Source organism: Notolepis coatsorum (genome assembly GCF_963971535.1).
Source record: "Notolepis coatsorum genome assembly, chromosome: 10".
NCBI lineage: Eukaryota > Metazoa > Chordata > Actinopteri > Aulopiformes > Paralepididae > Notolepis > Notolepis coatsorum.
The window spans coordinates 50,652,013-50,672,993 of record NC_140174.1 but is presented as its reverse complement, the minus strand read 5'-3'; the positions used below and the strand labels follow the sequence as shown (position 1 = coordinate 50,672,993).

Genomic DNA, 20,981 nt, shown 5'->3' with positions numbered 1-20,981 from the left:
AACAGACATTATGTCAGGGATCCGTACAGCTATATCAATCTGTAAATAGGCCCCGATTATGATGAGGACTTTAGCGAAGCTGCGCGCTCTTCAGCTCCTTATTGGATTTCCACCGCGAGCTTCATTTCCCCGATAGCGGCACAGCGGCACAGAAGGCAATCAAACGCCTCGGTCATGGCAATAAATCACGCAGCGTTTTGTCTGGGGTAATGACTGAAGATGCCTATTCTGCTGCTCCCGAACTGCAATATGTAGACTATACGGAGCGGCAGCGCTGATTATTACAGCATAACAAGGGGGGCTCTAATTTTCTGATGGGAGTAAATTGAGGGCAGAGGACGGGCGGTGTTCATCATCCTATAGATTGGGGGCAGGACACAATGTGAACAGGGTGATATTAGACATGTGAAGCGCAAGGATCACATAATGTGTGCGTGTGTGTGTGACTGTGTGTGTGTGCGTGCGTGCGTGCGTGCGTGCGTGCGTGCGTGCGTGCGTGCGTGCGTGCGTGCGTGCGTGCGTGTGTGCGTGTGTGTGTGTGTGGTGTGTGTGGTGTGTGTGTGTGTGTGTGTCTGTGTGTGTGTGTTAGGGCTGAGCCCAAACTTTCGAACGTGTCGAAACCTTCGTTTGTTACGTTGGCATTCATTCTGTTTAAAACCAATGGGGTTTTTCTTCACAGTTGCAGATAAATATTAGGCTACACTAATATTATAGTATTAAAAGAAACTGAGTTATATTCATTAAAGAAAGTTGATTTAATTGATTTAGTTGGGCTGGGGCTTCTCCTGGGCTGGGGCTGGTTAAGTTGATTTAATAAAAAAAACGCATTTAATCAGATTAATCACTTTTATTCAAATTGAGGATTTAGTCTTGAGGATATTTATAAAAAAATATATATAAGAAATTATTTAAAAAAAGATTTTTTTTTAATTAAAAATGAAGGTTCGAACGTCCGTCCGAAAAACCCTGACGAAGTTCGAATCCAAAAACAGGCTTCGGGGACCGCCTTAGTGTGTGTGTGTGTGTGTGTGTGTGTGTGTGTGTGTGGTGTGTGTGTGTGTGTGTGTGCTGTGTGTGTAGTGTGTGTGTGTGTGTGTGTGTGTGTGTGTGTGTGTGTGTGTGTGTGTGTGTGTGTGTGTGTGTGTGTGTGTGTGTGTGTGTGTGTGTGTGTGTGTGTGTGTGTGTGTGTGTGGTGTTGTGTGTGTGTGTGTGTGTGTGTGTGTGTGTGTGTGTGTGTGCGTGTGTGTGTGTGTGTGTGTGTGTGTGTGTGTGTGTGTGTGTGTGTGTGTGTGTGTGTGTGTGTGTGTGTGTGTGTGTGTGTGTGTGTGTGTGTGTGTGTGAGTGTGTGTGTGTGTGTGTGTGTGTGTGTGTGTGTGTGTGTGTGTGTGTGTGTGTGTGTGTGTGTGTGTGTGTGTGTGTGTGTGTGTGTGTGTGTGTGTGTGTGTGTGTGTGTGTGTGTGTGTGTGTGTGTGTGTGTGTGTGTGTGTGTGTGTGTGTGTGTGTGTGTGTGTGTGTGTCGTGTGTGTGTGTGTGTGTGTGTGTGTGTGTGTGTGTGTGTGTGTGTGTGTGTGTGTGTGTGTGTGTGTGTGTGTGTGTGTGTGGTGTGTGTGTGTGTGTGTGTGTGTGTGTGTGTGTGTGTGTGTGTGTGTGTGTGTGTGTGTGTGTGTGTGTGTGTGTGTGTGTGTGTGTGTGTGTGTGTGTGTGTGTGTGTGTGTGTGTGTGTGTGTGTGTGTGTGTGTGTGTGTGTGTGTGTGTGTGTGTGTGTGTGTGATGTGTGCTGTGTGTGTGTGTGTGTGTGTGTGTGTGTGTGTGTGTGTGTGTGTGTGTGTGTGTGTGTGTGTGTGTGTGTGTGTGTGTGTGTGTGTGTGTGTGTGTGTGTGTGTGTGTGTGTGTGTGTGTGTGTGTGTGTGTGTGTGTGTGTGTGTACTGTACTAGCGTGGATAATAAGCACGGATAATGCGTCTGAAACAGATGTTTCTTCTACCCGAAGTTGCTTGTTACTATTCGGATTCAAGGGACGTTTTATAATAAAAATAAAAGTCAGCTCCATGTAGAGTTCTCATAGCTTGTCTTAATGTTACACGGCAGAGAGGGGGGGGGGGGGGGGGGTTGGTGTCGGGTTGGCTGTCAGATAGACTCAAACATATTCGGGGGAAAACACTAGACCCGGCTCCGTTCGAACCTGGGAGCTGTCAGATAGACTCAGACCCCTTAATCTTGATTTAGAACGGTGTGTGTGTGTGTGTGTGTGTGCGTGCGTGCGTGTGTGTGTGTGTGTTGGAAAGCGAGGGGGGGCAATATTTCTATTGCTCTCTCTATCACACAACATTATACCTATATGCAAACAAGAGTGCATAATAATTGATTTATGTCTGCATATTAATCACACACCTGTACACACACACACATACGCAGATACAAACCAGTAACACTGACGCCACTAGATGACAATTTCTCCTTGTGAGAGAGGCGCCGCTTTGGATGCTGGATGTGGTCTTAAGGGCCATTTTCTCACAGGGCAGCAGCAGGGAACGGAGACAGAGCTTTTAGGATTACTGGTGTGTCCCGTGAAAATAATCTGCAGAGCAGCGCTACAATAATGAGGACATAAATCACATCCAGGAGCTCCGCGTCGTCCACCGGGAGCGCTTCATAAATGTAATACACTCTGGCTAACACAATCACAAATTGCTCCGTTAGAACAGAGTTGCAGGAAATCGGCGGGGGAGATATTTCAGAGTGAGAGGACGGGAGTGTGTGCGGTACATGTTTTTCTCTTGGATGATGTAACAGGACGCGGAATAAGTTGTCCCGTTTTTTTTTCTTTTCCCCGCCTCGTTGTGTTTTTGAGGATTCTATTCTCTTTGACTACAGTGTTAGTCGTCTAGGCAACATATGAAAGACTCACCTGGCGAGTAGTTGCATCATCTCTTCATATTTCTGGATCATTCTCTCTCCCTTTGCAGACTCCAGGCACCTAAATAATGGATCATACGTACTCAACCATGTACAAGGAATATCAAATAGTACCCCCCCCCCCCAACCCAGAGATTTTCGACATACACTCTGTCCTCAACTAAAGAAATTCATTAGTCGACATATAGTCATATTTCATGCATATTTGGGTTTTATGGTGTTTTTTGTTTTTTGATCTATTGTGATGTTTCTTCTTGACTTGTACAAGAAGACTTGTACAGCCCATGGGGGCTTATTCCATGTGATCTTGGGCTATACAAATACCTTTGATTTGATTTGATTCATAGGACAAATCTGTAAAAGTGTGTTTCCCACATGCAAACATGCAGAAGACCTATTCAAATCTGGAGCTTATTAAAGATGCACTTGTAATTTTTGAGGATATAACTGATTCAGCATGAAAAAAAGACCTGAGTAATTTACCTATCTCAAACCCTGCCTCAGTTTTCTTGATCCTCCAATCACAACTGTTGCTTCCCTCAGACAAAGCAAGGGAAGCAACAATTGTGATTGGAGGATCAAGAAAAGAGGGTGGTGCTTGAGAACAGGTAAATGGACTAAGAGGAGGCAGCCCTAACACACTTTAATCTGGGGCTGATTAGGAGACCAGAGAGAGGGCTTACGGGTGGGAGAGGTGTCTGAACTTGGAGAAGGGGGCCTCAATGCGTTGTTGTAGCTGCTCGGGCCCACCTCAGCCCCCCTGCTACCGATGGCATGTTTTTATTCACTGGAGCATAACCTGGAGAGGTATCAAGCATAGTCAGAATTAGCCCTGTCATGATCTAAGGAAATGATTAGTCAGCTAATAGTTATAGGATTGATTTGATCAATAAATGCGGAAGAATTGTGTTTCCAAAATTTCGAAGAATTCAGTGATGTGATGTCAATGCATTGAATCTTTAAAGGGTTCACGCCGACATTATGGGAAATGTGCTTACCGTCTTCTCCATTTCCAATAATGTTGGCATGTTCCTTTACAATCCAGTGGCTTTTTAAAGACTAAAGCACAATTGTGAATACTATTGTGATGCCACGAATGTGATTATCATTTCACCTTCACAGTGTTCCAGGGATCTAATTTTCCAGTTCATCATCATCATTCAGTAATGACTAATGGCTCATTCAGCATTAAAAGGAAAAGAAAAAAAAGGTTAAGATTATTTACTGATCAACTAAACTAAACTCTTTTGTCATTGTGATGTGCTGTGAATCAACATTCTAATGCCTGCTCCTCAAACCTCCGGCCTACTAGGCTACTTGAACCTATGGAGCGCAGGAAGTGACATGCATCTCACCCAGCTCCACCGCGCTTTGAATGTGCTTGTCGAAGAGGAGTTTGCAACAGTCCAGCTCCCTGTCAAACATGGAGAGACGAGGACGGGGTATCTGTCCTGAGCATCTACGGCCACTAGGGGGCGCTCTAACAGAGGCTGCCAAACATGTCCAACACCTGCGGATGTCAGAGTAGCAACATCATTAACGTCTATGTTGAAGATGTGTGTGTGTGTGTGTGTGTGTGTGTGTGTGTGTTGTGTGTGTGTGTGTGTGTGTGTGTGTGTGTGTGTGTGTGTGTGTGTGTGTGTGTGTGTGTGTGTGTGCGTGCGTGCGTGCGTGCGTGCGTGCGTGCGTGCGTGCGTGCGTGCGTGCGTGCCGTGCGTGTGCGTGCGTGTGTGTGCATCGTTCCGAACCTTGAAGGCGTGCTCCAGACCTGGAGCGTCGTCGAAAGGTCTGACAGAAGACAGCTCCTAGTCGTCGGTCGGCGTCCTCCACTTTCAGTCTGAACCCTCTCACATCCTCTTTCAAATACCTGCAGGGCAGACATGTCAGCCAGTCAGAGACAACCAACACACCTAATAGAGGGAGAGCTCAGCAGAGAGAGACGAGAGAGAGAAGAGAGAGAAGAGAGAGAGAGAGAGAGAGAGAGAGAGATAGAGAGAGAGAGAGAGAGAGAGAGAGAGAGAGAGAGAGAGAGAGAGAGAAGAGAGAGAGAGAGAGAGAAGAGAGAGAGAGAGAGAGAGAGAGAGAGAGAGAGAAGAGCCAGTGCAGCAGATTCCTCTTCACATCTGACTGAGTCAAAGTGATTCAGCAGAGAACTGACTGGGGTCGTACAAGCAAAGTAAATTGCTTTTCTTGCTATACTTCAGGGATGTCTTGGTTAAGCCACCTGGATGGTGGTAGAAAAAAGTGGATTTGGCAGAATTGCAATTCACTTCACAAAATCTCTAACCGCCATGCTATAAGTACAACATGGTGGTCATACTTGGCTTCAGGGAAATGTCGCTAGCCGCTTATTTTCACCTGTTAGGGAGTTTCATCGGGAGAGCATAAACGCGTGTGGAGGTTCACGATATCTCCCCAAGATCCCCTCCCTGCTGAACCGGCGCCCCACCGACCAGTAGGAGTCGCTATTGCGACGACCAGGGACTCATACCCCATCGGCTTCCTACCCGCAAACACTGCCAATTGTGTTTATAGGGACGACGGACCGCTGCCGGGAATTGGTGTCTGTGCGGTGGTAGATGAGACCTCTACACTGCCCAGACGCACCATTTAGACATATTCAGGGGTGTCCTGCTGTAGCCTGAAGCCAAGGAGCGGTACTTGTGAGAAAAAGGGATCTACTGAGCTTAAAGTCAACAAAGTAAGCCAATGTGCTTTTTGATACCCTATTGTTGACATCCAGGCAGTCGTAGGGTTTCTCTGTGAAGACTTTGTACGTGTCAGGGAACTCCTCGTGGAGCCACTGCACCTGCTGGCTGAGGCCTTGGCCTCTGGCGCCTCCAAACTCCACCTTCTCCAGTTTGAACAGATCCACTGCTGTCAACAGGATGCCCTGGACGGACACACAGAAGGGAAACAGGATGCACCGTCATATTAATACCGTTTTAGCTATGGAGAGGGTTACAGCAATTGTGCAACTTGAGGATGGATGCTATGATGGAAAGATGGTCTTCGATAATAATAGACTTCACAAAATGAACATAGTTGTCTAAAGGAAATTAGACTCAATATTCTGTATGAGGTGTGGAAGGTAAGTTGTGCAACTGCCCCCATCTCCTGTATTATTATTACATGTGTGTATATGTACAGGTGCAGCTCAATGAATTAGAATATTGTGGAAAAGTTATTTCATTTCGACAGTGGTTCAGGAGGTAGAGCAGTCGTCTGGCAATCCGGAGGTTCCCGGTTCGATTCCCGCTCCTCCTGGGCAGCGTGTCGATGTGTCCTTGAGCAAGACACTTAACCCCTAATTGCTCCCGATGAGCAGGTTGGCACCTTGCATGGTTGCCTCCGCCGTCGGTGTGTGAATGTGTGAGTGAATGGGTCAAATGTGAGGAACAAATTGTAAAGCGCTTTGGATAAAAGCGCTATATTAAAAAAAAAAAAAAAACGCAGCCATTTCAGTAATTCAATTCAAAAAGTGAAACTCATAGATTATAGATTCATTACACACAAAGTGAAATATTTCAAGCCTTTATTTGTTTTAATTTTGATGATTATGGTTTACAGCTCATGAAAGCCCAAAATGTTCATGTATGTTCACTCAGTACTTGGTTGGGGCTCCTTTTGCACAAATTACTGCATCAATACAGCTAAATATATTGACTTTTCCACGAATTCTAATTTATTGAGCTGCACCTGTATATGGTGGCACCACGTGATCATTGCCAAATTCCACCCCACTCCAACCTCATTCAATTGTTGTGCTGAATATTTAGGGTGTCCTATTAAGAATCCTATATATATATATATATGTGTGTGTGTGTGTGTGTGTGTGTGTGTGTGTGTGTGTGTGTGTGTGTGTGTGTGTGTGTGTGTGTGTGTGTGTGTGTGTGTGTGTGTGTGTGTGTGTGTGTGTGTGTGTGTGTGTGTGTGTGTGTGTGTGTGTGTGTGTGTGTGTGTGTGTGTGTGTGTGTAAAAATGTAATGTGTAGGCCTACAAATTATATAAAATGTAAAAATGTGTACAAAATGTAATGTGTATTCATTTTGTATACCAGATATATAGGGCTCCTGGTCAGGAAATAATGACATACATGGTGTAGGCCTACCGTACCGTCTGTGACTCTACTCACCTCGACAGCCGTGACTCTGTCAGTGAAGCGGTCCAGTCCAGAGAAGACCATGTTGGGGGAGAAGTCCCAGGGCCTCACCGTCTTCCCATCCCTCTGGTACCGGCCCAGGTTGGCTCTGCACCCCTCATAGATGGTCCTGAAGAGCCGGAGGACCTCCAGGCAGGTCTGGACCTTCACCAGGCTCCCCGACACCTCTTCCTTCAGAATCTCCTCTGGACTCAGATACGCTCGAGCCTGGCGTCGGGGAGCAGGGAAGGATACCAGTTAGAATCCTGACAGGCACGTGTTTTTCAGTTGACAAATATGACCCTAACGCCAGAGACACACAGGATGCCGATGTGCCGTGACGTGAAATTATGGATAGAGCAGGAGCCTGGCTGTTCACACCAACAGAGCAGGAGCCTGGCTGTTCACACCAGAAGAGCAGGAGCCTGGCTGTTCACACCAACAGAGCAGGAGCCCGGCTGTTCACACCAACAGAGCAGGAGCCCGGCTGTTCACACCAACAGAGCAGGAGCCTGGCTGTTCACACCAACAGAGCAGGAGCCCGGCTGTTCACACCAGAAGAGCAGGAGCCCGGCTGTTCACACCAACAGAGCAGGAGCCCGGCTGTTCACACCAACAGAGCAGGAGCCTGGCTGTTCACACCAGAAGAGCAGGAGCCTGGCTGTTCACACCAGAAGAGCAGGAGCCCGGCTGTTCACACCAACAGAGCAGGAGCCTGGCTGTTCACACCAGAAGAGCAGGAGCCCGGCTGTTCACACCAGAAGAGCAGGAGCCCGGCTGTTCACACCAGAAGAGCAGGAGCCTGGCTGTTCACACCAACAGAGCAGGAGCCTGGCTGTTCACACCAGAAGAGCAGGAGCCCGGCTGTTCACACCAGAAGAGCAGGAGCCCGACTGTTCACACCAACAGAGCAGGAGCCCGACTGTTCACACCAACAGAGCAGGAGCCCGACTGTTCACACCAACAGAGCAGGAGCCCGGCTGTTCACACCAGAAGAGCAGGAGCCTGGCTGTTCACACCAACAGAGCAGGAGCCCGACTGTTCACACCAACAGAGCAGGAGCCCGGCTGTTCACACCAGAAGAGCAGGAGCCCGGCTGTTCACACCAGAAGAGCAGGAGCCCGGCTGTTCACACCAGAAGAGCAGGAGCCCGGCTGTTCACACCAACAGAGCAGGAGCCCGGCTGTTCACACCAGAAGAGCAGGAGCCCGGCTGTTCACACCAGAAGAGCAGGGGCCTGGCTGTTCACACCAGAAGAGCAGGAGCCCGGCTGTTCACACCAACAGAGCAGGAGCCCGGCTGTTCACACCAGAAGAGCAGGAGCCCGGCTGTTCACACCAGAAGAGCAGGGGCCTGGCTGTTCACACCAACAGAGCAGGAGCCTGGCTGTTCACACCAGAAGCTTTTTCTCTGCACCAGTCAACATAACTACTCCTCTGCTCCAATCACATGTAGAGGCATTCGTGGCTCATGGAAAAGATACCAGACGCCAAATCTATCGCTGAAGATTGCAAATATGGGCGCTGAAAAGAAACTGGCTGCTCTTCCCATTGCTTTGTGGCGTTTCAATGTCCTGTGTACAGTGTGTCCCCAGCATAAGAATGCTTCAGATGAAGAACATTTCTATATAAATCAGTTTTGGGTTTTGAGACAAGTGGTGATTTCAAATATCATTATCTAAAGCTTGTAAGTTGGAGCGCTGTATACAAATACATTCATTATTAAAGACAGGTTGTGTACTTTTGGGTCAAGCATCACATGTACATTCCAAATATCACAGAATGTCTGTACAACTGTACTGTGTAGTATTTAGTATGCACAAGTACATTGGCTTTTCAAATGTTTTTCAAAACTGACTTATTTGGTTCATTGTTTGAAGGATTCAAAATAATGATAATAATTGACACAGTTGTTACAATGAAAGAGGAAGAAGAAGAGGAGGGGCTTGTTGACCTGCTGGATGAGGAGGTTGCAGGTCTCCTGCAGCAGGACGGTGAGACGTACAGGGGTGTTGTAGTATCTGGAGTTGGCCCACACCAGACACACCATGTGCATCAGGGGGCCAAGCCGACCTCTGACCTCAGGGAACTCTACATTCTCCACCTCCTCAAACTGACGCTCCAGGGGCCTCAGATAGGTGCAGATGTCCTTCGCCTCCTCCAAGGCTATTGCGGACAAAAACGGAACAATAGTAAATACAACAAAGAAACAAGTAGAGGTGGGGGGAAATCTATGATATATCACAATATTTAGCATATATACTGCATACGGTGTATATACATTTACTGCAATATGAATTATTATATCCTCCTGGGAACCGAGGAAAAAAAGTGTGCTCAAAATAAAAAAAAAAATGTGATTTCCTAACAATAATAAAAAAAAATAAAAAAAAAACGGTAGTGGACACCAAAACCACCTTCGTGTAAAAAGACGACCACACTTGGCTGTAGAATATTAAATAAATACTTATTTCTTTAACAAATATGAACAAATTATATTTTATCTATATCTATTATTGTAATTTAGTTATTTGGCTAACATAAATTCTTCATTCTTCATTGTGCTTCATTTCTTCCTTTGCATTTTCTATTTTAACAGTGATACTCCTGGAACATGTTCTCTGTTTGGTAATGCAGACACATCTTGCATTTGGTACACCTCATGCTCTTCTGTCCCTGGTACAAAGTCCTCATCTCTCATCATCTGACAACTCCAAATATCAGTCTCCCTCAATTATTTTGTAAAGAATGCCACAATGTTGGTCATTAAATACATAAAGATGGTCTTGGTGTCCATTATAATTGACATTCATAAAAGGGCTATTACTAAAAACTAAAATAATTTAACTCAGAATTAAATTATCATTCCTAACATGTTAATAAACAATATATATGATTTTCATAGTAAGAAAAAACAATAATAAGCAGTATTTTACCTACCTATCCTCTTTCCATAAAATGAGCTTAGATAAATCAGATGATGGATATATATTTTTATTGCAGATGTTGATGTTTTCCATTGGGGATATAATTAGCTATTTTTTTTTAAATAAAATTGCAATATATTGCAATATCACAATATTACAATATTGTGAAGTATCGTAATAATATTGTATCGTGGGACCTCTGGTGATTCCCACTCCTACAAATAAGTATATAATAATCAGAGGTTTGAGTCTCATAAATCACTAATTAACACGTGGAACTAACACCTCTATTGCCACAAAGGTATATGTGATTTTTGGAGTCATTTTAACCCTTGTGGTGTTTTTGTTACTCACCCAATGTTTACGGATCTGGTGGACCGACGACATTATTGTGATTTTAAAACAATACAACCATAACAATTAATGTAAGAAATACTCAACAGATGTAAACGTTCTCAATTACAAGCAATATAGACAGCATGTATGGTTAAGATTTGCCATGTACCTCTGCTAGATCACATTTATCAATAAAAGTGCTATTTGTTTTTGTGATAAAACGTGATTTCTGTCAAAAGAAACCATTATAATCAAGACATGGTTGGAATAAATCAGGTTTTTCTTGAACAAACATAAATTGAACAAGCGTATCTACACAGTGAACCTTTTTGTTTCATTTTATTTCCACACTTTTTATTGCCCTCGGGACCCGAACACTCAATGAAAATGTGTTCTTCTCATGTTCTTTACAGAAAACTTGCTGAGGCCAATGAGTCTCAGGTTGAAATAAATAATTCATTGTATCATTGTATCATCTCTTTTAGTAAACATTGAAAACGGGTCCCACGGAGCCGAATGCCACACAAGGGTTAATTCTAAGCCAGCTGTCACCTGCTAGGACGTCCTGCAGCATGTTTATAAAAGCTGGGTAATAGCTGCTCTCCGTGGTCTCCAACAGCATCGCCATCTTGGTCACCTTGGAGGAGATGAGCTGTGAATGGATGCACTCCAGGTCAGCATACCTACAGAGAGAAGATAAGAACTTCCTGTCACAGGTAGCTACAGTATGAATGAACAAGAGGGAATTTGCGTGTTGGGGGGAAGGTAGCTACTGTAGCAGAAAACATAATTACATTCGGCAATAGTATATTATCGGACTGTGAAGCTCTGTATCCCCCCCCCCCCCCCCCCCCAACCATTATCTGAAAAAAAAGAAGAAAAAAAATCGAACCCTAACTAACCTTACTGTCATGCACTTGTCCTAATAAACTAACCTACACTGTAACATGCAACACTTTGATGAATATTGTTACTCAGCTGATAGAGTTGTATCCTTCCTGATGACCTGTTGTACAGAACTTGTAAGTCACTTTGGATAAAAGCGTCAGCTAAATGACTAAAACTAAATGTAAATGTATCCCCCCATGCTGCTTTGACACCTGAATTTCCCCAAGGGGATTAATAAAGGATCATCAATAAAGAATTCAATAAAGAAAGATTACAATATGTAGTATACTCCGGGGCGGCTGGGTGGCGCAGCGGACATTGCGCTTGTCACCAATGCAAGAGACACCGGGTTCGACTCCGGCTGTCGGCGTTGCCTCCGGCTTGGGCCAGTCGTCAATTGGCAGAGTTAGCGGGTGGAAGTCGATGGGTGGTAATCTGGACGTTGTGGACAGCGACTCCTACAGGTCGGTTGGGGCGCCTGCACAGCAGAGAGAGGAAATGGCGGGGGTAGTGTGAGCCTCCCACACGTTACACCTCGCCACTGAGAGTCCGCGCTGGCAGGTGAAAAGATGTGACAGGCTGCCTCCTCGTGTATCGGAGGAAACACGTGATGCAAAGCTTCTATCCTCCCTACAACCGGCCAGTGGGGGGCATATGCGAGCAACGTTCAAGACAGGGGAGGGGAGAATTGGCACAGCAGAATTGGGATGGGAGAAAAATAGAAAAAGAGGAGAAAAAGTTGATAAAAAAAATAAAAAATATGTAGTATACTCCAACACCCCTATATCAAAATGTCCATTACGATATGGCCCTATCATATCCCATGTGATTCAAACATGGCGTAATGTACAGTACAGAGGTCTTTTGCTGTCAAGTGCCCCACCTCGACTCTCCAATATTTCATAACCAACAACTACTTGTTGGGCATAAACCCATTAACAATCCTCAGTGGGAAAGGAAAGGAGTTCACACTCTGGGGGATACGTATATATGATAAAACCGGCCTTCACGTGTTTCAGGACCTTAGAGAATTGTATGATCTCCCCGGTGTGTCCTTTTTCCTCTACTTACAACTCAGATTGGCGCTTAAGGCGCATGGGGTTTCCGCGGGCCCAAACACTACACCCACACCCTTTTATTAAGCTTATCAGGAACAACCTCAAGAGGGTTTTTCTCCGATTTGTATACACTCCTAATCAAATCCACATATAAAAACGTATCATTAGATATAGTCTGGCGAGTGGACATCCCAGAATTAGACCCTGAGTTTGATGGGGATGATATTTGGACTAATGTTACATTAGCTTCACGCAACCCTAATCACCAGCAAATACATTTTTTTTTTTTTTTTTTTTGTCTTTTTCCCCCTCCATTTTTCCTCCGATTTTCTCCCATCCCAATGTTAGTCGTATGCCAATTCCCAGTCCCTTCCTGGTCGCTGCGCACTTACCCCCCACAGTCAGATCATCTGGGAGAGTGGAGGCTACCACGTGCTTCCTCCGACACACGTCCAGCCAATCACCTGGCAGCGCGGATTCTCATTGAGAGGGCGTAGCGTGTGGGAGGACCACACTATCCCCCTCACGTCCAATCCGCGCTTAGCAGGCGCCCCGACCGAACTGTAGGAGTCGCTGTTTACAACGACCCGGACCCACCCCGCCAGCTTCTCCCACCCTCTGATACAGCCAATTGTATCAGTGCAGACGGCCAGCCAAGCTGGTGACAACCCCGGAGCTGTGAGCTGGATTCGAACAGGCAAATCCAGCTCAGCTCCGGGGCTGGTGACGAACGCAATCTCCGCTCGGCCACCTAACCGCCCACCAGCAAATACATTTTAATTATATTCATAGGACATATTTCACGCCTAGGAAGCTGTTTGCTATGGGGTTGGTGGCCGACTCTCGGTGCACTTTGTGCGCTCTGAGGGCCACTGGCACTTATATGCACATGTTTTGGGATTGCCCACCAGTAGCTCATTTTTGGAAATCTATAACAACTAAACTTTCAAACATATGTAACCTGACAATTCCACTTACGGCAGCAACACTACTCCTAAATGATAATATCTATCACTATTGCCGGCCTCCATACAGCAAAAAATAATCATTCTGGCGGGCGTTACTGCAGCCAAGAAACTGATAGCCATGAGGTGGAAACAACCTGAGAAACTCACAACGATGAATTGGTCTCTGACACTATTGGATGTCATTTATATGGAGATCTCTACTGCATGTGTGATTGGGGTTGGACAACCCAGCATTGAACTATGGGTCTCAGTGGCCAAGAAAGTTAAAGCCATGATCTAGCGGCGAAGCAGGGTTGGGATGTTGGTCCTGAGGGGTCCTGGGGTGGGGGGAGTGGGGGAGGAATTGTCTTTTGTGGTGTCTGTAATAATATCATTTAATTTTTATATTTTGTATGTTTTTATACTCTGTATTTATTATTATTTTTATTATTTCTGATTGTGTTGTCGTTTGTTGTAGTATTGTCCTGTGGTGTCTTGTGTATTATTGTGTTACTGTATTGTGTTGTGGTGTCTTGTGTATTATTGTGTTACTGTATTGTGTTGTATATTAACTTTATTGATTTTAAGAAGGCATTTGACAGTATTCATCGTGAGAGCCTATGGAAGATCCTAAGGGCATATGAAATACCTTCCAAAATGGTCAACATCATTGGAAAATTCTATGAACACTTTGAATGCAGTGTCATCCTTGATAACACCTTGACAGAGTAATTTCCCATTAAATCTGGAGTAAGACAATGCTGCATCCTCTCCCCTATTCTGTTCCTGATTACCATCGACTAGGTTATGCGTCAAACTACATCAGACCGTCCCCGTGGAATCCAATGGACCCTGTTCTCCTTTATGGAAGACCTTGACTTTGCAGACGATCTGGCAGTCATGTCATCCACTCGTAGCCACCTCCAGGAGAAGTCTGACCGGCTAAGCAATTATGCAAAGCGAACTGGTCTCTACATCAACCAGAAAAAGACCCAGGTGATGTGCATCAATGCCCCAACAGCACCTCCAATCACCATCGATGGAGAGGCGTTGGAATGTGTAGAAGACTTTACATACCTCGGAAGCCTCATAAGCAGTGAAAGTGGAACGCAAAAAGACATCAAGACGCGTCTCAACAAAGCAAGAGGTGCTTTCAGCCAACTTTGCAACATCTGGAAGTCTAAACAATATAGCCTTAAAACCAAACTCAGGCTCTACAACAGCAATGTTAAGTCTGTCCTGCTATATGGCTCTGAGTGCTGGAGAGTAACAAAACAGGATATGAGAAAGGTTGACGTCTTCCACAATAGCTGCTTACATAGGATCTGCAACATCTTTTGGCCAAATAGAATCTCGAATGAGGAACTTTATAAGAAGACAGGCAGCTTGCATATGTCCCTTGAGATAAGGAGATGGAGGTTAAGATGGCTCGGTCATGTATTGAGGATGCCCAATGAAAGGTTACCTAAAGTTGCCTTGAGATGGACCCCAGTTGGGAAGAGAAAGAGCGGTAGACCAAAGAACACCTGGCGAAGGACAGTGATGATGGAGCTGAAGGAGATGGGTCTTTCCTGGGACGAAGCGCAGGCCAAAGCACGAGACAGGATTCAGTGGCAGTGTATGATTGCGGCCTTATGCCCCAACCGGGACGAAGAGGATAAGTAAGTAAGTAAGTATTGTGTTGTGGTGTCTTGTGTATTATTGTGTTAATGTATTGTGTTGTGGTGTCTTGTGTATTATTGTTACTGTATTGTGTTGTGGTGTCTTGTATTATTGTGTTACTGTATTGTGGTACTGTATTGTGTTGTGGTGTCTTGTGTATTATTGTGTTACTGTATCGTGTTGTAGTGTCTTGTGTATTATTGTGTTACTGTATTGTGTTGTGGTGTCTTGTGTATTATTGTGTTACTGTATTGTGTATTGTGTTGTGGTGTCTTGTGTATTATTGTGTTACTGTATTGTGTTGTGGTGTCTTGCATATTATTGTGTTACTGTATTGTGTTGTGGTGTCTTGTGTATTATAGTGTTACTGTATTGTGTTGTGGTGTCTTGTGTATTATTGTGTTACTGTATTGTGTTGTGGTGTATTGTGTATTATTGTGTTACTGTATTGTGTTGCGCTTGTTGTGAAGAAAAAAGGAAAAAGATATTTTCTTTTTAATAAAAAATAAAGAATTGGGCAAAGATTCTGCATCATTGTTGACAAGTGCTGACAATGAACAGACACAAATGGAAGCTGTAGAAAGAGAGGACTGATTATTTTCCATTTGTGTAAAACTGAAAACATTAGCACTGCCCCCCTCCATTATGGTCTTAGTCAACTCCTTTTCTTTTGCATTATTATTCAATTGTGAAATATTATTATTGTATTATATATTGTTTATGCAGGTCATCATATAGTCATTACAATTAAAAAAAAAATTAACACAAGATACTTGTGCCCCAAATGATAAGGATAAACGATGAAGAAAACCCCTCCTGTTGCCAAAACAAAGACCAATATACCTATAAATAATTGTACTATGAAACTACACACTATGAATGTATTACATGGCCCATAATGGTCACAAAGAGCATTGCCAACTTCAAGAGACCCGTGCCCTGTTGTGTGAGCTCCAGGTATTTACAATGTTGATGCTACATGTCCTATCACATGGCCCTTAATGGCCACCACAACCCACTGTGTAGATATAGATGCTACATGTCCTATCACATGGCCCTTAATGGCCACCACAACCCACTGTGTAGATATAGATGCTACATGTGCTATCACATGGCCCTTAATGGCCACCACAACCCACTGTGTAGATAGATAGATGCTACATGTCCTATCACATGGCCCTTAATGGCCACCACAACCCACTGTGTAGATAGATAGATGCTACATGTCCTATCACATGGCCCTTAATGGCCACCACAACCCACTGTGTAGATAGATAGATGCTACATGTCCTATCACATGGCCCCTAATGGCCACCACAACCCACTGTGTAGATAGATAGATGCTACATGTCCTATCACATGGCCCTTAATGGCCACCACAACCCACCGTGTAGATAGATAGATGCTACATGTCCTATCACATGGCCCCTAATGGCCACCACAACCCACTGTGTAGATAGATAGGCAGTGAGAGAGGGATAGAAAGAGAGGTTAGAAAGAGGTTGAGGAAGGTCAAGGAGGTGTCTGTTCGGACTAGAACTCTCCCACGACTGTGCTGTACACTCTACCTCCTCATACTCCCCCATTTTCCTGGCAAAAGAGGGGGAAGAAAGAGCTTGTATTGATTATTATTGAGGTGGTATTTAATTTTTAATGCAGGACATCACCAGAGTTCTCAAGGGGGCACCTCCCTTCACTGGTGTTTCGTCAAGTTAGGCCCAGTCTCACAGAACCACCCCTCCATATTAGCTCTCCACACACAGACATTTATTGTGTTATCCTATGTCGAAAGTAGAACAATTTCTGATATCACTATCTGTTTTTGGCGTCAGTAAGCACTAGATTTAAGGTCCTTCCGCATCATAGAAGACATCAATGTAAACCATTTGATTAAATCAACCAATCAATGAGTCGATAAAATCGTATTGACTACGTAACACAGTCATTCTATCTCAAATCCCGCCTTCTTTTTTTGATCCTCCAATCACAACAGTTAGGATTGGAGGATCAAGAAAAGAGGGCGGGCTTGATATAGGTCAATTCATCTAGTCGGGGACAGCCCTGTGTCCGTGGTGAAAGCGAGCAGCCCGCTGCTGACCTGTTCCTCCAGAAGAGCAGCTCAGTGCGTGGTGTTGGGTTGTCTCCTCCTAGCAGAGGCTCAGAGGAGTCCTTCCTCAGGACGGCACGGACCTGGTGGCTCCACTCGATCACCACTGACTCTATAGCGTGGATGACACTCGTGTCCACCATGTCTGCCCTGCAACGGGTTCACAGGTTGGAAACAAAAAAAACAAAACCATGTATGAACGGGACAGACTAACAAAATACTTCGATGAATGAATGCATTGGAAATCGGCAATATACCAATATTTATTGTTCATCATCTGTGTTTTTTTACAATGGTGATACACAATTTAGTTGTCTAACTTAATGATAAAAAGCTAATATTAAGTCAAGTTTTTTTTCATTATCTCAAATTTAAATGTATGGTTTAATTTTGCAACTGTATGGTAAATGGCCTGCATTTATATAGTGCTTTTATCCAAAGCGCTTTACAACTTATGCCTCACATTCACCCATTCACACACGGATGGTGGAGGCGACCATGCAAGGTGCCAACCTGCTCATCAGGAGCAGTTTGGCATTAAGTGTCACTTCCACACGCTGCCAGGAGGAGCCGGAATCTAACCAGGAACCTTCTGATTACCAGACGACCGTGGTCACCCTGCAGTGTATCACATCAATTGGATTATCTAAAGCAGCGGTTCTCAAGCTACGGGTCACGACCCAAAGTGGGGTCACGGGTAGGTGACAGTGGGGTCGCGCATTGGCAACAAAAAAAAACTCAGATAGAGTTTTCCACCCGCCAGCTGTGTGTATTTGCCATGTCTCGCCCCTTCATCAATGGAGGCCGACACACGTATTCCAATACACATCTCACTACACCCTGCACATTTATAATCGCGGGGGGGGGGTCTGGTCTTTTGTGTGTAACCTGGACTCGCAATGGATAGGTTTGTTGTCAGAAGCGCTGCTGGTTGGCCGTGATGAAATGGGCTCTGCGCATAACCAGCTGCTATACCACACTGAAGTGAGGTGGCTATCTCAGAGTATTTGCCTTTGTTAACTCGGAGAAGAAGCACGGATTTTCCTTGCAGACAAAAACAACACATTGGCAGAGAAATGTGCAGATAATGAGCTGGAAACTCTGTTAGTGGCACTCCAGGATAATCAGCGGAGATTTGGGGGTATTTACTCAGCTTGATGGCTTGTTGTAGGAACAGAATGCAGGAGGCGCTCAATGATCTTTCGTGTGACGAGCTACTGAAAGTCAAGTTCACTGGATAGGCCCTCGCAAAGTTCTGGATATCAGTCCAGAACGAGTACCCAGTGTTGTGTAATGCTGCGCTGATAAAACGTGTCCCCTTCGCATCAACATATGTGAGGGCGGATTTTCAGAGTAGAAGCGGATATCTGCCAAAGCGCACGTGAGCGCATTTTCTTTTCATGTTCTGGCAACATATTTTGGCTAAATATGCCTCGCTTTATAAATGTGTATACAGAAACAATTCCATTGCTTTTGTTGATAATATTCATTCATTTCATTGATAACATAGTGCTGTAATTTCATTTTCGAAACAACGTGTGCTTTTATTTGGATATTCCTTATTTCCATGTTGAAATTACGCGAAAAAGTTGTGAAAAAAAAACAGGGGGGATGGTCAGGGCTGCAGATCTCATGACAAGTTTGGGGGGGACGCAGAGTATGGGGGTCCGGGGGCATCATCCCCCAGTAGAAAATTTTAATGATTTGAATACGCAAATTAAGCTTTTAGGAGTATTTCGAAACTAGAATTACAGAGTGGGAGTAGATACACTACTCTTGATACCACATAATTATTATTGGAGGGGACAATTCATATATTTCCAATTTTGGGGGACACATGCCCCCCCCCCCCCCGGATCTGCAGCCATGGGGATGGTGGATTTTATCATATTTTGACATATTTTGTGCTGATAATGGCACAGAGGGGGAAACCAACTGTGTACCGTACCTTTTCATTATTGTAAGCACAAAGATAATATACTTCTAAAACAACATGCATGATGTTATTATGGATGTTTGGCACCTCAGAATTGGAGTCAGTCCCCGCCCGGGCTGCCATGGCACCACTGCTTACAGTTAGGGTCAAAAGTGGTTGTAATGGAAGTCTATGGTCATAGGTTAACAGTTCCAATTTACCATTTTTTCAATCCAACAAAGTCAAATGTGTTTATAGAATATTGAATTATAGTGTATTTAAAAAAGCAGTTACTGGTATATGATCAAAACTGGTATCTAAGGGTTGATTTTCAATTGTGATTAATTAAATCATTATGTAAATTAAACAATAACCCGTTCTAAAAAAAGGAGGAAAAGAATGAGACAAATATTGATCCATCATCATTTTATTGCAGTTCAAATTTTAGTTTTTTAACAGGGCATCAAATGCTATTGAAACTGCTTAGAAAAACAAATAGCACTTATAAAGGATGATAATAGATCATATTCAGCCTATATGGATTTCCTTTGTCCTACATAATGCAAGTCGCGCGCAACACCTGTTTGAGCTGCGGGATGAGGCGCTTTTTTCTGACAGAATGCAACCCAGCTCACTGCCCACCTTTCCGATCCCGACTGGATAACAGGGCTAGCATATTTGTCTTGCATATTTGCTAAAATGAATGGACTTAATCTGTCACTACAAGGTGAAAACACAACCATCCTGTCGCTCAATGATAAAATACAAGCGTTCAAATCACGAGGAAACTCGAGCGCTGGAGTAGAAATGGGACGGATTTCCAGAGCTTAATTAAATACAGTGTTTCAGTCCAAGCATGCAACCCAGTGTTTCAGTCCAATCGTATTTATTATTTAAATATTGTATTTAACTTTGCCATGGCACTGCCATGTTGCCACTGACTACATCTGGTGTCTTTGTTGTGGGAAGACTGGCATAGTGGCATTGCATGTGGTTCACCAGTGTATTGTAATCTGGTGTGAGTCGGCAGACGAGAAGTGCCGTGCGCGACGTGGAAACATATGGGCGATGTTGCGCAAGTAGCAGTACCGTGGGAATTTTTATTAAACATCTGATATGTTCGCGGGTCTCGTGACACTGTCAATTAGGCTAAGCGACCGACAGTCAGTGGCACGAGACACGCACCGTTTGACAGTGATATGCGCAGCATATTTGCGAATTGCGAGTGCATGCTCTCGTGACTGAGAGGATGGCCAGTGCCGTGGACATTTTTATTAAACATTAAACATTCTGATACTTTGATGTAAGGGATGGGAAGGGGGATGGCCGTTTTAGAAGGGGGATGATATTGACCGTTTTTATTTCAGGGGGGATACCATCCCCCCGCATCCCCCCTCAACTCGAGTACTGCCTAGTGCCTATATCATTATATCATGTCAGGACTTTGGTTACCTTTTGTCTCTATCGAGGGCTGCTTGTTCCACTCGTTCCAACCCAGGGGGAAGGGGCAGGAGAGTCTTGCCTTTGACTTGACCCGACACCACAAACACGTTGGTTTTGAAAGAGTTGACATGGCGCTTGAAGTCCTGGGACACTACCTGTGGCCATTCACTGTGGTTCCTGCTGTTGGCCAGGAATGGGATGATAACCTGGAAGGGTGGTAGAAAGGATTTACAGTATATTATAAAGTATGCAATGTTGAATTATGATGAACATTAAAAGGAACACACCAACATTATGGGAAATCTGCTTACTGTCTTCTCCAGTCAGACAAGAAGATAAGAGATTTGATAATATGCTTTTTATCACTATTTTTGCCATGTGCATTTCTATCTTGCTTACGGTTTCATTAGATGGTGACCGTGTTCTAGGGTTTGGTTCACAGTGCCTGTGGACAGTAAATAAATATGCTTTGTAAACTAAAGTGCAGGCTCTGCAAAGAAATCCCGGCCTCCTCCGAAACTGCATAGAGCACATTTAGTATCTCTGGTGTGTGTTATATGGACATTACTGTATCTAGCATTATCACCGGTCTTGTAGATCAATTCATCTCCTCAAGTTTTTTTTTTATCTACTTTTTTCTCC

At 44.4% G+C, this 20,981-nt stretch overlaps 1 protein-coding gene across 1 annotated transcript in view; it reads right to left on the bottom strand.

The window, feature by feature from the left end:
• dnah9 (dynein, axonemal, heavy chain 9) overlaps nt 1–20,981 on the bottom strand; it is a gene marked incomplete at its 5' end in the record, with an annotated part of 366,889 nt that overhangs the window by 333,792 nt on the left and 12,116 nt on the right. Inside the window, 16 exon segments of the mRNA XM_084323040.1 lie at nt 2,617–2,668; nt 2,909–2,977; nt 3,600–3,658; nt 3,660–3,715; nt 4,272–4,344; nt 4,347–4,403; nt 4,406–4,426; nt 4,665–4,700; nt 4,702–4,773; nt 4,775–4,783; nt 5,642–5,809; nt 7,052–7,285; nt 9,011–9,222; nt 10,872–11,002; nt 16,973–17,131; nt 20,349–20,545. Coding sequence (XP_084179166.1) covers nt 2,617–2,668; nt 2,909–2,977; nt 3,600–3,658; nt 3,660–3,715; nt 4,272–4,344; nt 4,347–4,403; nt 4,406–4,426; nt 4,665–4,700; nt 4,702–4,773; nt 4,775–4,783; nt 5,642–5,809; nt 7,052–7,285; nt 9,011–9,222; nt 10,872–11,002; nt 16,973–17,131; nt 20,349–20,545 — 1,605 coding nt within the window.